General features: G+C 40.7%; 1 protein-coding gene across 12 annotated transcripts in view; it reads left to right on the top strand.

The window, feature by feature from the left end:
* The window catches only part of CELF2 (CUGBP Elav-like family member 2), a 572,845-nt gene that overhangs the window by 436,284 nt on the left and 122,503 nt on the right, over positions 1 to 14,058 (top strand). For all 12 annotated transcript variants that reach the window (XM_076351732.1, XM_076351031.1, XM_076350779.1 and 9 more), the window contains one exon: positions 34 to 230. In XM_076351732.1, coding sequence (XP_076207847.1) covers positions 53 to 230 — 178 coding nt within the window. In that variant the 5' untranslated portion in view covers positions 34 to 52. The remainder of the gene's footprint in view (positions 1 to 33; positions 231 to 14,058) is intronic.

The following is a 14,058-nucleotide window of genomic DNA, read 5'->3' on the forward strand; positions in this document are numbered from 1 at the left end:
CTTCTCTTTTTAATCTCCTTTTCCACTTTCTAGTAACGGCACAGCTAACAAGATGAATGGAGCTTTGGATCATTCAGACCAACCAGACCCAGATGCCATTAAGATGTTTGTTGGACAGATTCCCCGTTCATGGTCGGAAAAAGAGTTAAAAGAACTTTTTGAGCCTTATGGAGCTGTCTACCAGATTAATGTTCTCCGAGACAGAAGTCAGAACCCTCCCCAAAGTAAAGGTACAGTAGTTGTGCTCTCTTTGCTTTCAATTTGTTTTCTTCCCGATTATCTTGCTTGCCTTCAGGATTTCCAAAGAGGTTTGCATCTGGGCTGTCTGTTTTGAAGCATACTGTGTTGAGCTATGCAGCAGTCCTAAGAGGAGAGGACTCCTGAATACCTATCGATTACTGTCTTCCTCCTCTTCTTAAATTGCAGTTTAAATGTCTGTTATCTGGAAGCTCACATTCCAACTGTGCAAAAAATAACAAAAGATTGCCGTCCTTGTTTAAATTATTATTGCCAAGAGACATGGAAACCTGAGTGGTCCCTTTCCCAGGATTAGCTCATGAAAAATATAATTTTCTACTTCCTTTCGTTTCCTCTCTTTGCACCCCAGGTGGGAATAATTTTCAGGATACAAAAGGGGAGAAAGAATGGCAGTGGGCTATTGCCACGTCATTGCTCCAGAGGCAATAAAAATTAAAATATAGAGTCACCCTGCTCTTTTTCCAAAATCTGATTTCTTTTCTGCAGTCATGTTAAAGGATTGATTTTTGGCACTTGTATTTTTCTAAAAGAAAGGGTTGTTTTTCCTTCCTGCATTTTTTTCCATACATATGTAAAGTATTTGTCCTTAACTATATTGCTTTCTTTAACTATATATCTATGTGCATTTAGGCATGTGAGAATTCTGTGTATTATAGCTATGTAAGTATAACATATGCTTACATGTAGACTGAAAGTGAATATTTTGTTTCACAGAATGCATTTTTCTCCCTAAATAGCTGTATACTTTCATTTACACTTGGAGTTCTTCAGGTTTGGAATATGAAAGTGTTGCTAGCATTACAAATAATTAGTGCAGCTTGGAGACATAACTAGATATGCATGTGTGCCTGGCTGTAAGGTAACTAGGTAGTTATTCATTCTTACTGCACTCCTGCCGCTGCTTCTAAAAACCTTTAAAGCACACAAGCTACGGAGAATATCATAAAATTATTTTGTGGGCTAGCAGCTAACTAACAGTGCAAAACAGCACTCACTTGAGATTTCCAGTTCAGTGAGAGGTGACTGCTATTGTGTGAGGCACACAGCACAACTTTGGGGGCTCCTGTGCTTTTGTGCAAAGCACTGCCAAGGCTCAGCATTTCCTCCTTGCCCTGGTATGGGGCAGAGGATCCTCTCTCAGTGGCCTCTTTGCTGCCCCGATTTAAGCAGTCTTGTGCTTTGAGTGATACTAGTTCATTTTGGGTTGCTTGCATACATCACTTCTGGTTAAAAGACTTGGTGCATTGGTGTCGCGGGGCAGGGGTTCATCTCACCATACCTTGCTGCTAATCAAGTCCCCATACTGGATTGCTCTTTCCCTTCAGAAGCAGAAGGTATTTTTGGTTGGAGTGTTTCAGTGTAGTTCTGCTTCCAGCTCCCTCCATTCCCCAGGATTGATGTATTGTAGCATGTAGCCCCCTGCTATGCTAGCACAGAGCCCTCACCAAGTGTCTTTTTCTTGTAACGCTGGATAGAAGACAGCATTAAGAGGTCAAGCAACTGGATTTTCTGCAGTCCAGGCTGCTATGGATGAGCAAACTCCTACTTAGTCTAAACCACTAAAATGCTGAACTTTGAGACTCATCCATTTAGAAAGAGCTGATTCCCGGGCCACAGAAATGCCTTCCCACTAAGCAGTAAATGAAGTGAGAATGATATTGTGGTTAGACAAAAGAAAGCCATTGATTCCCATTTCTATAGTGTTTTCCATTATACTGTACCTGTCTGTCAGGCAGCTGGAAGGCATAAGGATTAAGCACAGGTCATGCAAATCATTGCAGACTAATTATGAAGGCTTGTAGTCCCCATATTCAATATTCTTTTTGAAGGGTGGTTGGTTTTGGTGCTTTTTGTTTTTTTTTTTTTTCTTGGACTCTTTTCAGCCATGCAGAGATGATGCTTTTATGTCACTTCAGGCATTATATGTTTTAATGAGTAAATGAAATTAATCCTCAAGAAAGACTTATATTTCCCTGACACAGCAGCAAGCTCCTCTGGTGGTCAGCTTTTCCCTTGGAAGGTTTGGAGGGGTATATCTCCATGCTGGCTCTATCCTTCCTCCTGGCTGAGTCTGCCAGCAAGGTTGCTAGATATAGAAACCTCTTGAGTTTCTTGTGGATATCTCTTGACTAGGAATGATCTTTAATTTCTTAATCGAGTAGCACAAAGGATTCTGTGTGAGAGATTGTTAAGAATGTTAGAAGCAAACAAACAAAAAAAATTGCCCTGAACAATGTCTGATAGTCTTGTCATCACGATGCATGAGAAATACTTCACCTGTGCTATCTAATTGGCATTTAATAACGAAGCTGAGTTTTGACTTTTTGTTCGGCGGTGTGGTCGAATTCCGTGCTCTCCTTCTGTGTAAACACCCACACGAAACAACCATTTTTATTTTATTTGAGCTGGGTGGATTGGGGTAACGCCAGGCATTTTCCTGCCTGCTGCCTCTCTGCATCATCTCCAGTTTTGCAGAACAGTGTATAAGGGGACCTTGTGGTCGGGTGACGCTGGAAAAAGTCCATTTTTCATTTCATTGCGTGGTCATGGCTGTGTGTCTTGCAGGACATTCACAGGCTGGTATCACCCAGAAATTTTCTCTGAGAATTCTGCAAGCCATGAATTGCAATGACAAAAATGCAAGTTAGTGTTACTACACCATGCGGGGGTGGTGGTGGTTTGGTTTTGTTCTTTGCAGAAAGGCATTTTGATTTTCGAAAGATCTCTCTTACCAGACAAGGGCTGTGTATTTCTGTTAGCTTGGCCAAAGGGGCTTCTCCAATTTGGGCAGAATTTGTCTCAGATGAGCTGTTTATGAAGCTGCAATCTGAGTCTCTCCCGATTCTGTCAAAAATAACCATAGGCTGCTTCTCTCTCTCCTGCTGTTATTAAGACTGTCTTTCATACCCTCCAACGACAGACGGCCTAGTTCATGTCTTTCCTCCTTTTTTGTATTGCTTGCCAGCTCTGCAAAGCTGAAGCTGGAGGAAGAGGAGGAAGACAGGTAGAAAGCCAAGTTTTACTCACTTTCAAAAACTAGAGGAAAGCCATCTTACTTCCACAGATATATTGCTGCTAGTGCAAATGTTGAAGCTTGGCATTATTAATTGGGAACCGCAGGAATGGCTCCATTTCGATGGGTGATGGTTGGAATATCCTCTGTCGGTAGGAAACTCCTCGTGCTTTCCAGAATTTGCAGTTCTCCGGTTCTTTTTGGATGTGTGAAAGAGCTCAGCAAAGAAAAAAAAAAAAAAAAAAAAAAAAAAAAAAAAAAAAAAGGCAGGAAATCCTGTAACACTGAAATAAATGGCACTTTCAGCTTCTGAGGGCTAAGGGGATTCAAAGTCTAGGCAGATCAGCCCTCTCTGTTCCCAAATCCAGCTTGCTCCCTTTATATAATTTATTCTGGGCGGATAGATGACTTTTTTCCAGAGTAGTTGTTAAAGAGAGCTTCTGCAATACCTCAAATACAGCAAGCTCTATGCGAAGGCAGTATACACTGCCACTGAGACCTCTCTTCTTCCCCACTGTTCTCCTAAGCTGGAAAGATTTCCTTGGCTGCTTTTGTTTCGGAGTCTGAGTGCTGAAGCAAGCAGATGGCACAGGGCTACTCTTGCCCTTTGAAATGCAGCAGAAGAGTCTTGGGCCAGATCCACAATGTCCTTTTGGTACCTTGCCCCTGTTTCAATACCTGTTAATTCTTGTCGGGATCAAGGTCCCCTAAACCAGCTTTGTGAGCCTGAGCCTGCTTGTGCTACCGCAGGAATCGCCTTGCAGAAAACAGGGGAGAGGCACCCGTGTAACAACTAACTCCGTGTTTCCTTGTAGCCTTTTACAGAGCCTTTATCAGATTAGAGGGAGGCTGCTGAGTGAACAAGGATGTGCTGTAGTTAAAGGCCAGTGTTTATTATTATCCTATTTAACATGGTAATTTAAGTCTACCGGGAAGCAAGCAGAGGAATCTGATAATGAGGCATTCATCTGCTGCATACAGGAGAGACTAGATGGGGAAGGCATATAGGAGGCAGAAGTTATGATGTGGCTTGTTTGGGTACCATTTCAGCTACAGTTTAGCCCTTCGAAGATACTCTTGTGCAGGCAGGAGGAACAGTTCCTCCACTCCAGCAGGTCCCTGTTCACAGTCCCCCATTTCTGTGTGGTGGGAGGAGAAAAGAGAACTCGGGCAGTCCTGCACCGGAGCGGAGCTGTGCTGCTCCGCTTGTCGCACAAACCCATCCTGACTGTCCTGATCAGCAGCAAAGACATTAACCAACTCTTCCTTGCCTGCCCTTGCATCACCGCTCAGCCAACTGCACGCTCCTGCTCCTTGAAGCAATTTCAATGCATTGTGTTTTGCAAAACTATTTTAGATGCTTTTTAAAAGCTCCCTTCGGCCAGCGCTCCAGGAGTCAGCGTTTCTCTACGCATTTTGACTTATTTTGTGTCTTGAATGCTCTCACAGGTCCAAACGAACATAGTTTAGCTTTTGACATCCGATGAGTTGCATCATGAGCACATATGCTGTCGAAACTGCAGGACTTGGGACTGCAGCCGTTATGCATGTGTGGTTTAGACTAAATTTTAGTGATCACGGGTGAGAGATCTTCTGTTACAATCGCAGGCTTGAAATCTTTCATGCACTCAATGAAAAAGTGCCTTGCACGTGTTTTTTTTAGCAGGTGCTTTGTGCACTATGTGAAGTTTCACACAACAAAGACTGGCAAAAGCCAGATGTTGCAGTTAGATACAAGTACAATGGGGAGGGAAAGCAAATGATAAAGTTGAGTTTTCAACTTTCAGTTTCTGGCTATAGGATGTTTAAATTTAAACCTTAAAAAACCTTAATCCTATAATTTTATATGGCTTATAAGTAGCATTATAAACTATATTACAGATATGAGCTGATTTTTATAAAAGGTAATTCTTATTCGACAAATCTGCTGGAGTTTTTCCAAGAGGTTTCTCTGAAAGTGGACAGGTGTGAAATTGTGTATATAATCAAGCTGGATTTCCCAGGGGCATTTCACACAGTGTCACACAGGAGACTAATACATACGGTTGCTGGTGAAGCAGAGAAGGGCCCATTTTCAAATGGAGAAAGGAGCTGGTTAGATGATCGAGGGCAGATTAGAATGGGGAAAGGTTACGGGCCAAGGGAAGAGAGGGGATGCTGATTGGAGAGCAACAGGGACTGTTATTGGAGATCAATACTTTTTCACTCTCTATGTAAATGGCTTTGGCAGAATGAACCACCAACTTGTTATCCAACTTTTTGGATCATGCAGAAAGAAGGGACTGGATGGGGGCGAAGCCACCTGATAACCTGGAGAAAACAATCCAATACAAAGAGATTCAGCTGGGTAAAACAAACCGTGAGCAAGAAGAGTAAATCTGAGTTTTGAGTGAACACATATGTTGAATGAGTATATTTTTCAAAGATTCGAGAGCAGGAGAAGATTTGAAGAGTGCACATATAAAAGGACTGACATGATGTTTTGTTTCCATGTGGTCAAAAAGGCACAGAAAATGAAGCTGTATAAATGGAAGCATTGAATACAGCTTTCAAGGAAATACTGTACCGCTTAAAGAAGGATTTTTTTGATCATGTTTAAACTACAGTTACCAGTATTTAGTACTATTCTATAGAAAAGGGCAGAGGTCCAGAGAAGAGCAGCATGATTTTGTATGAAGTCAGGAAGGGTTAAGCCATGGTAAAAGGTCTAAGAAGGTTAACTTGTAAAGGGCTTCAAGCATTGACTTACAAGAAAGCTAAAAGGGGAAAAGCTGAGGAAGAATACAGGACTGTACTTTGGTTTGGAAAGAAAAAGTTATAAGGGGATACGATTGAAGTTTCTGCAGTATGTTGAAGTGCATACTGAAGGCAGGAATAGATAAGCTCTTTCAATTAATATTAAACCCAGGGACTGCACAGCGTAGACTTAAGATCGAGAAACAGCAGGCCAACAGAAAAAAACCAACTTCTTAAGTCAGGCTTTCTTCCTCCACATGCAGAGTAAAGAATGGTCTTCCAGAAGTAACAGTAAGAAAAGTTCCTGAAGAAACTTTTCTCTCCGTTGCTTCCGATACGCATCTGGAGCAGTATGTGACGTGACTGCTCCCCACGTCCCAGTACTGTTTCACCCCGTAAGCAGGACGAGGTGCCAGGGCTGCGGTGGACACAGCTGACAGTGGCTTATCTATGTCCAGCATGAAGAGGGTCTGAGATTTCTGGTGACCCCTGATATTTTTGCATTGCTTTGAAGAGGGGGAGCAGATGAGGATAACGTCCCACGTGTACTTGACTGCAAACCTGCTGCCCACATAAATCAGTCTCACTGTATATTCCCATCATGGACCATGGCAAAAAAGTCAGTCCCTTTAATACTGAAAACTACCACAGCAAACCCAACCCAGTCAGACAGTGCAGAAGTAGTGGAAGATCTTTGGGAAGATACTGTCACAGGAGTGGGGGGTTTTGTGATTGCAAAACAGGAAGAGTAGAGGATGTTGGGGGGATTGGGTAGAGAATGTTTTTTGGTTGTGGTATTTAAAGAGGGAGATAGCACGTAAAACCTTCCTTAGCCTTGTTTCTGAAGTTCCTGTATACTGCATGTGAATGACTGGAGCTGTAGCAGAATTAGGCTTTTTTTGAGGCATCTTTTCACCCCATGTTTTTACAGTATTTATCACAGTGGGGGCTTGTTCCAGAAGTGAGGACTCTAGGTGTTGCTGTAAGAAATTAATAAAAATAACACATCTCTAAGGGATTAAAGTAGATCGCTTTGGGGCTCATCGGTTGCGGTTTTGTAGCAGCTTAACTATGATTTACAATTTTCAAAATTAAGCTAAGACTGTATAAGCACATTACTAATTACATCTATTCTAAAAAAGTGCATAAACTTTAACTACATGACTTGGTTTAGTTAAATTGATAGAAAACCCATATGCAGTCCAGCTATTAGAAGAGTAGGACTTCATATTCCAGTTGTGGTTTTCTTAATTGATCTCTAATGTCCATGTCTGATAAACACACGGGGAAAAGGCAAGTTAGGTAAAAGGATGTGTGAGCTTCAATTCAGGCATGAAATAAATCCAAGCACTTTCCAGGTACGTTCAACAACTCCAGGAATACAGATGAAAATATGGATTCGGTTTTCCTGACAGTTCAAGAAAAACAAGAAAACAAAAAAAGGAAGGGATATGTCTGCCTGTCTTTTTTTTTTTCTAATTATATTTAAAAACAGTTGAAGGCTAATGATCGAGAATTAGGGGGCTTAAACAATAGTGGGTTTTTGTCAAGTCAATGCTGGAAAAGAATATTTTGCACAATAGTTAAAAAAGGCAGGCAATTCTTTGCTATAACGTTGACTTCTTCAGCACATCATCCAGCATTTACCTATAGAATGTTTTAGAACAGCATTACAAAAAATCCCGTATGTTCTTAAAATATAAATGGGTAATCTGTTTTTCATAATGCCATCATTACATCAGAAAAAACATATAGGCAGGTGGTTAAAACAGCCTGAACTTTCAATAAAATTGAAAAAAACAGCTAATCAAATTTCATTGTTGAATCTGAATAATATGCCAAACCTCAGTCTCTCAAATATATAATCTCAAAGGCAAAAATTGTAATGCATGGAAAAATCTAAGTCAAGTCATGCACACACTTGCGCACAGGAATTAATCAATGGATATAATACTCAGACATAAAATCACATGCATGTTTAAGTATTTTCAAGATTGGTGCCTACATTTTAAATATATACCTCTGTAATAGTGCCAGATACTGTCAGTTTGAGATTTATGGTATCCAATTTCTTCAGTTGCATATTAGAGCTCACATCAATGAGTTTCGATCTTTTCATGACATTGTTGTGGCACTGAAATTCTTTCCTCTTCCAATTTTCTATTAAATGAATAAACATACAATATTTATCTGCTTGCCACATAAAAAATGATGTATGTTTTTGTTAAAGAACAATCACTTCAAAAAAAAAAAAAACCACAACCCTGCTCTTATTATATAGTGTTTCTCATTCTATTCGGTTCTAATGTTTGAATCATTTGCTCATAACGTAGGAGGAGGTTTTGCAAAGGATTTGAGAACCAGTCTGAAATCTTCACACACTGTGGCATGGAGCTCAAAGGAAGAAAACATTTGACAACTGAGCAATGTCAAAAATGAAGTGTAATTGGGGAGTAGCCTTATGAGCATGTATTTCAGCTGCACTGCAGCTTCCAAGTCTCTCATTTCCACCCCAAGAACAGTGTTTTATTGCTTTCATCTTCTGTTCCTGCCACCCCACTAAAATCACACACAAGTGCACGTGCACACATATGCACAAATAAATAAAAGCCTAAAATTAAAACCCACAATGTGAGAAGTTTTGCTCATGAAATATAAACAAGAGACTCCAAGGCAGTAAGAATTTCTGTGTCACTGCTGAGATGATGTGAGAGAGACATAAATGTTACAATGATTGGTCACAGTAAAAAGCTAAAGACCATGTAAAACATTTTAGCATAAATATGTCATCAATTTTGCTAGTTCTTGACATGAATTTTAAACCCCAGGAAAGTCTTGAAAGGATGTCTGTTACTCTTTATCATTTTGAAATACGTTACAAAATGGATATACGTGTAGCATTTGCAGTGTAAATTAATTACTAGTTCATTACTTCCATCTTCCCCGCACCAGACCTTGTCACCCTGTATTTTCTGCTGGAGCAGGGTCGTAAGAGGACAGCATTGGGCATGCTTTGGGTCTGGTAGGACCCACAACCTGCTCAGTGTCAGACTTCTGTGATACAGATGCCAGGAAAGGATGGGCTGTGCCAGTTGTAGTATTACTTTTTTTTAGACATCAGTTCCACAGTGCACTGGTAATCATCAGCGTATTTCAAAAGAATAGCGAGTAACTCCCTAAAGATAAGGTCTCGTAGTGGCTTCTAAGCCTGGTTTGAGCTTAACTCAAGCCAGTGAGCTACGCGTGGAAGGCTGCATATGCCATATAAATCTCCTGGTTCACCTATCTCAGGGAAGAAGGCATTTTCAGGAATCTGTGTCTATCTAATTGCTTATAAAAACACTCTGAGACAAGCCGGTGAATAAATTAAATTTGAATATTTCCAGTGGATCTGTTCAGGTTTTCACTGAACCTAATTACTGTCTAATCTATGCCCATGAGTATGCAGTTTTAAGTGGGACGTTAGACTTTCACTCTGCAGATTAAACTCTGTGGTGCATAAATTCATTATTATTTGTGGAGGAGAAAACTTCAGTGTCTACTACCTTGTGGTTTTAATTTAAAATAACTACTACATCTGAGTCGTGCATTCTTTTAGAAGAATAAGACGAGCTGTAAAGAGGTGGAAGATCTTTTTTAATAAACCATGTCTCCTATTTGCCTAACTGAATTGGGAAAATCTATGTTTCAAACAATAATTAAACTGCCCTAGTAGCTCAAGATGTCATGCTTTCAATTGCAATTTTAGGGAGCTGTACCGCAATAGGAAGTAGATTAATATAATGCACTCCATGAAACTTTTTAGCTGCAAGGATGAGCGTGGCACAGTAAGGAGCAGCACTGCTGCTTCAGCCGTAGATCTCCAAGTGTTTTGCAAAGGGAGACAAATATCATCATTCAATTTTTACCAGCTGGAAGAAGTGAGATAGAGAGGCCTGTGAGGACTTTTCCCAAAATTTTTGAGTCACTTTGAGCAGGCAGAGAATAACGTTCTGCCTGTGCCGTTGTTGTGTCGCCTAAATCAAATCTCCCTTCATTCTCAGTGCTTGAATCCCTGGGCTGGCTGACACAAAGGTTTTGTTATGTTAACACTGCCGAGGTGAGATCTGCATTAGTTTATTCACGTATTAATCGGATCTGATGAGGACTACACTTAGAAAACGAGTGTGGAGCAGACCCATAGGCACCGGCTCCCACTCCTCCTATGCCCCCCCTAATTAAAACAATAACTATTAAACAACAGGCTTCCTTTATTATTTGCAGATCATGGGATATAAAAATCATTGTAGATTTAAAATGGACTATATTAACCTGAGTAATTCCACCAGGGCTTCACTTTCTATAGTGAAAAGTGTTGTGTTGTCTCTGGCTCAATTAGATTTTTCTCAGTGTCAATTTTAATTCACTTCACTGGAGCGTGGGGGAACTCTCTGTGGAAGGGAAAATGTTACTTCTAAATGAGAGCCTCCTGTAGCCCACATTTTATTTAAGAGTTTTAAAATGCTTTGTGGTCCCACGTTCTCCCCTGAACGTCTGCTATTGTGTGCTGTAAGAGCTGAACGAAATCGCTTGATGTTTCTTAATGTGACAGGCATCTGGGTTTGAGCAGGAGGATGGAAATGGGAAGAGAGAGATTCTTGGTTCCCTCGTTTTATTTAATACTGAAAAAAAAAAATAAAGCCTTGGCAAGCCTTGATGGCCAAATAGACATAATTATGTCAAATGTTTCTCACCCTTACAAACATCCACCTGGCCACACGTACAGAGAAGGAAAAACTAAGCAGCAGGATTTCCTTTTGCAGCGCTGAGTCCAGGGCAGAGGTTGGGTGGCCTGACAAGGTTTTTTTTCCCCCTTTAGACTTGGCATTTCTGACCTCCCATGGCTGTCAGCACTTAGGTATGGATTGCTCAGGTAACGCTCTGCTTGGTGCACGCTGCTGGAGTAGCCCAAAATGTACTGTTTTCTCCCTATTTTTAAAGGGAAAAATAGAGTATATCTTTAATTTGAGGGTGCTTCTCGTTGTTGTGAGAAAGAGAAGACAAGAAAAAGAGCCTACGATAGAGTTGTAGGGGAAGGTTTACCATAGCAAGGGCCTGAAATGTCCACTGTGTACAGGTGGGACTTTCCAAAATGCTTGTTTCCATCATACTCAGCAGATTTTTCTTCCTATCTCTATACCTGTCCTTCCAATATTTCATTAAACTCTTAAGACAGTAGATTTATGGATATTTGCGCACACTGAAGTTTTACTTTGGGGTTGTGTGTTTTTTTTGTTTTGGTTTTTTTGACTGATGCTTCCCAGTTTCCAGTTTTGCAAATTATTTAGGCTTCTTTCCAGTATATCACTGGGCTACCTATGAGAAAGCACCTGGGAGTGTCATGAAAACCAGTCAATTGGGTCAATAGTTGGGAGCCTCTTTTCTGGTTCGGACAGAAGACGATACCGCAGCGTGATGCTGGAGTGACCCATAGCTATTGATAATGCCAGCTTGTGTATGAAAGGGAAATACAAAATTGTCTCAGAAGAGAGACAATTTTATGTTTTTCAGAAGAATTGAGCAAAATGCTCTACCAAAATTCTGATTTCTGAGTGTGTCATCTCCACGCCTTTACATTTCCAACAGCGTTTGCTTTCCTTTCCAGTCCTGTGCTGTTAGCATGCAGTGCCTTTCTGTGCTTTGTTGCTTGCTAGTTCTAGCTTGGGTATATACTGAGTTAAAAGGTGCTGTGTGAAAGTGGGGAATTACTATTATTATTATTATTGTTATTATTATTATTATCATCATTATTATTTAGATGCTGCAGTCTAAGCAGTTAAAAAAAATCTCACAACTAAAGGTCAGCATAGCTTGTAGGTTTACACATGCACGGTACAAGTAACCTTCAGAAATTTCCTCATGACAAGATAAGTGCAGCAATTATATTTAAATGAGTGCCGGAGAAAATTTCACTGTAAACTACATTAGCTGGAGAGTGTATGCTGTAAGAGAATTTAATTGAATTAATGTTACTTACTATCAAATGCTCCATCTAGTGTATTGCCAGGTCTCCTTATTAATAAGAATAATATTTGGCTCATAAAGACCCCTGCTCAACTAAGCACACAGTCCTGATGACTTCAGCAAGTGATTAAAGTTAGAGCATGTTCTTCACTGCCTTGCTGAATAGGAATAGGCTTGAAGCTAGGAACAGACATCGGTGCGTGTACATAACGCGTAATCACCGAGCCCTTTAAGAAGGCTGTTTATGGAGATTCCTCTTACAGATGGTTTTCCAAGTGTCTAAGGAAGGTGTGATTTTGGCTTAAGTGTCCTTCCCAGTTTGAGTGTAGCTGTCATGGATAATGGCTGCACCAGCGAGGAAGACAAGCAGCCGGAGTGCAAATCTGGGTGTACAACAGAAGGGGTGTCAGGGTGAGCCATGCTGGGGCTTCAGAGCCCTCCGCTAATAAGAGCAGTAACCGATCAAGATGGCAGAGGGATTTAATTGAATAATCCTGGTGGTATTTTTAATGCTGCTATTAATGCAGGTGTCGTGGTTTAACCCCAGCCGGCAACTAAGCACCACACAGCTGCTTGCTCACTCTCCACCCCAGTGGGATGGGGGAGAGAATTGGAAGGGTAAAAGTGAGAAAACTCATGGGTTGAGATAAAGAACTTACCTACTTAATAGGTAAAGCAAAAGCCATGCACACAAGCAAAGCAAAACAAGGAATCCATTCACTCCTTCCCATCGGCAGGCAGGTGTTCAGCCATCTCCAGGAAAGCAGGGCTCCATCACGCCTAACGGTGACTTGGGAAGACAAACGCCATCACTCCAAATATCCTCCCCTTCCTCCTTCTTCCCCCAGCTTTATATGCTGAGCATGATATGCTATATGGTGTGGAATATCCCTTTGGTCAGTTGGGGTCGGCTGTCCCGACTGTGTCCCCTCCCAACTTCTTGTGCGCCCCCAGCCTGCTCGCTGGTGGGGTGGGGTGAGAAGCAGACAAGGCCTTGACTGTGTGTCAGCACTGCTCAGCAGTAACGAAAACATCCCTGTGTTATCAACACTGTTTCCAGCACAAATCCAAAACACAGCCCCAATACCAGCTACTGTGAAGAAAATTAACTCTATCCCAGCCAAAACCAGCACACGTTCTCCACCCCTTATTCCATACCATTTACATCATGCTCAGGTCCCACACTGTCCAATACATCCTCATTACCCACCACTCCCCTTCCCATCCTTTCATACAATACACAGACATCATCCCCTTAGTCTATGGACCACCCTTGTAAAATGTCTGTAAAATGTCCATAAATATCCACAAATGTCACATTATACAGAGATGCCACAATGAAATCCAGGAAGGTATTTTATGTGACTTCCTACATAAAAGCAGAAATGCAAATAAGCTATGTTAACATATTCACATTATACAAATGGAAAACTCAGACATATGGAAACACAGTGACATAGCCAGAGACGTGCTTCAAGCCAGTGATAAAGATATCTACAGTTTTCCTACTCTGCTCTTACGTTTTAACTATCAAGGAGAAAATGTGATATATTGGATGTTTTTGCAGAATATTTTTGAATGTCAAAAATATCATTGAATTATGTCTCCTTTATGTTTGTTATTATTTTATTTTCCTTTCATATGCATTCTTTAAAAAGCAAATACATGAAATCTAGAAAAAAAATTCTTCTATTCTCCATTCGTTCAGCAACAAAAAAAAAGGTTTTGAACTGTTCTTTTATGGAAATTGAGAAACAGTGGAATAGTTTCTAAAGCAACTTTCTTTATCGTTGGCCGAATCAAATGGCAAAAGTTTTTATTCACCTACGCATCTTACATTTTAATGATCCACGTGTCACTCCTGAACTTCACCCACCCGTGTTTATGCATGCAGTTGACATTCTGGTACAATCAGTAAGGCACATGCCATTCAAAGGAGTTACAATCTCCTCTTTGTTTTTGTGTTTTTGTTTTTTTGGGGGAAAAAGAAAGAGTAATTGCCCGTGTCAACTGATGTTCATTACACGGAATTGTTTAGCTCTCTTCAA

Source organism: Aptenodytes patagonicus, chromosome 1 (assembly GCF_965638725.1).
Source record: "Aptenodytes patagonicus chromosome 1, bAptPat1.pri.cur, whole genome shotgun sequence".
Taxonomy (NCBI): Eukaryota; Metazoa; Chordata; class Aves; order Sphenisciformes; family Spheniscidae; genus Aptenodytes; species Aptenodytes patagonicus.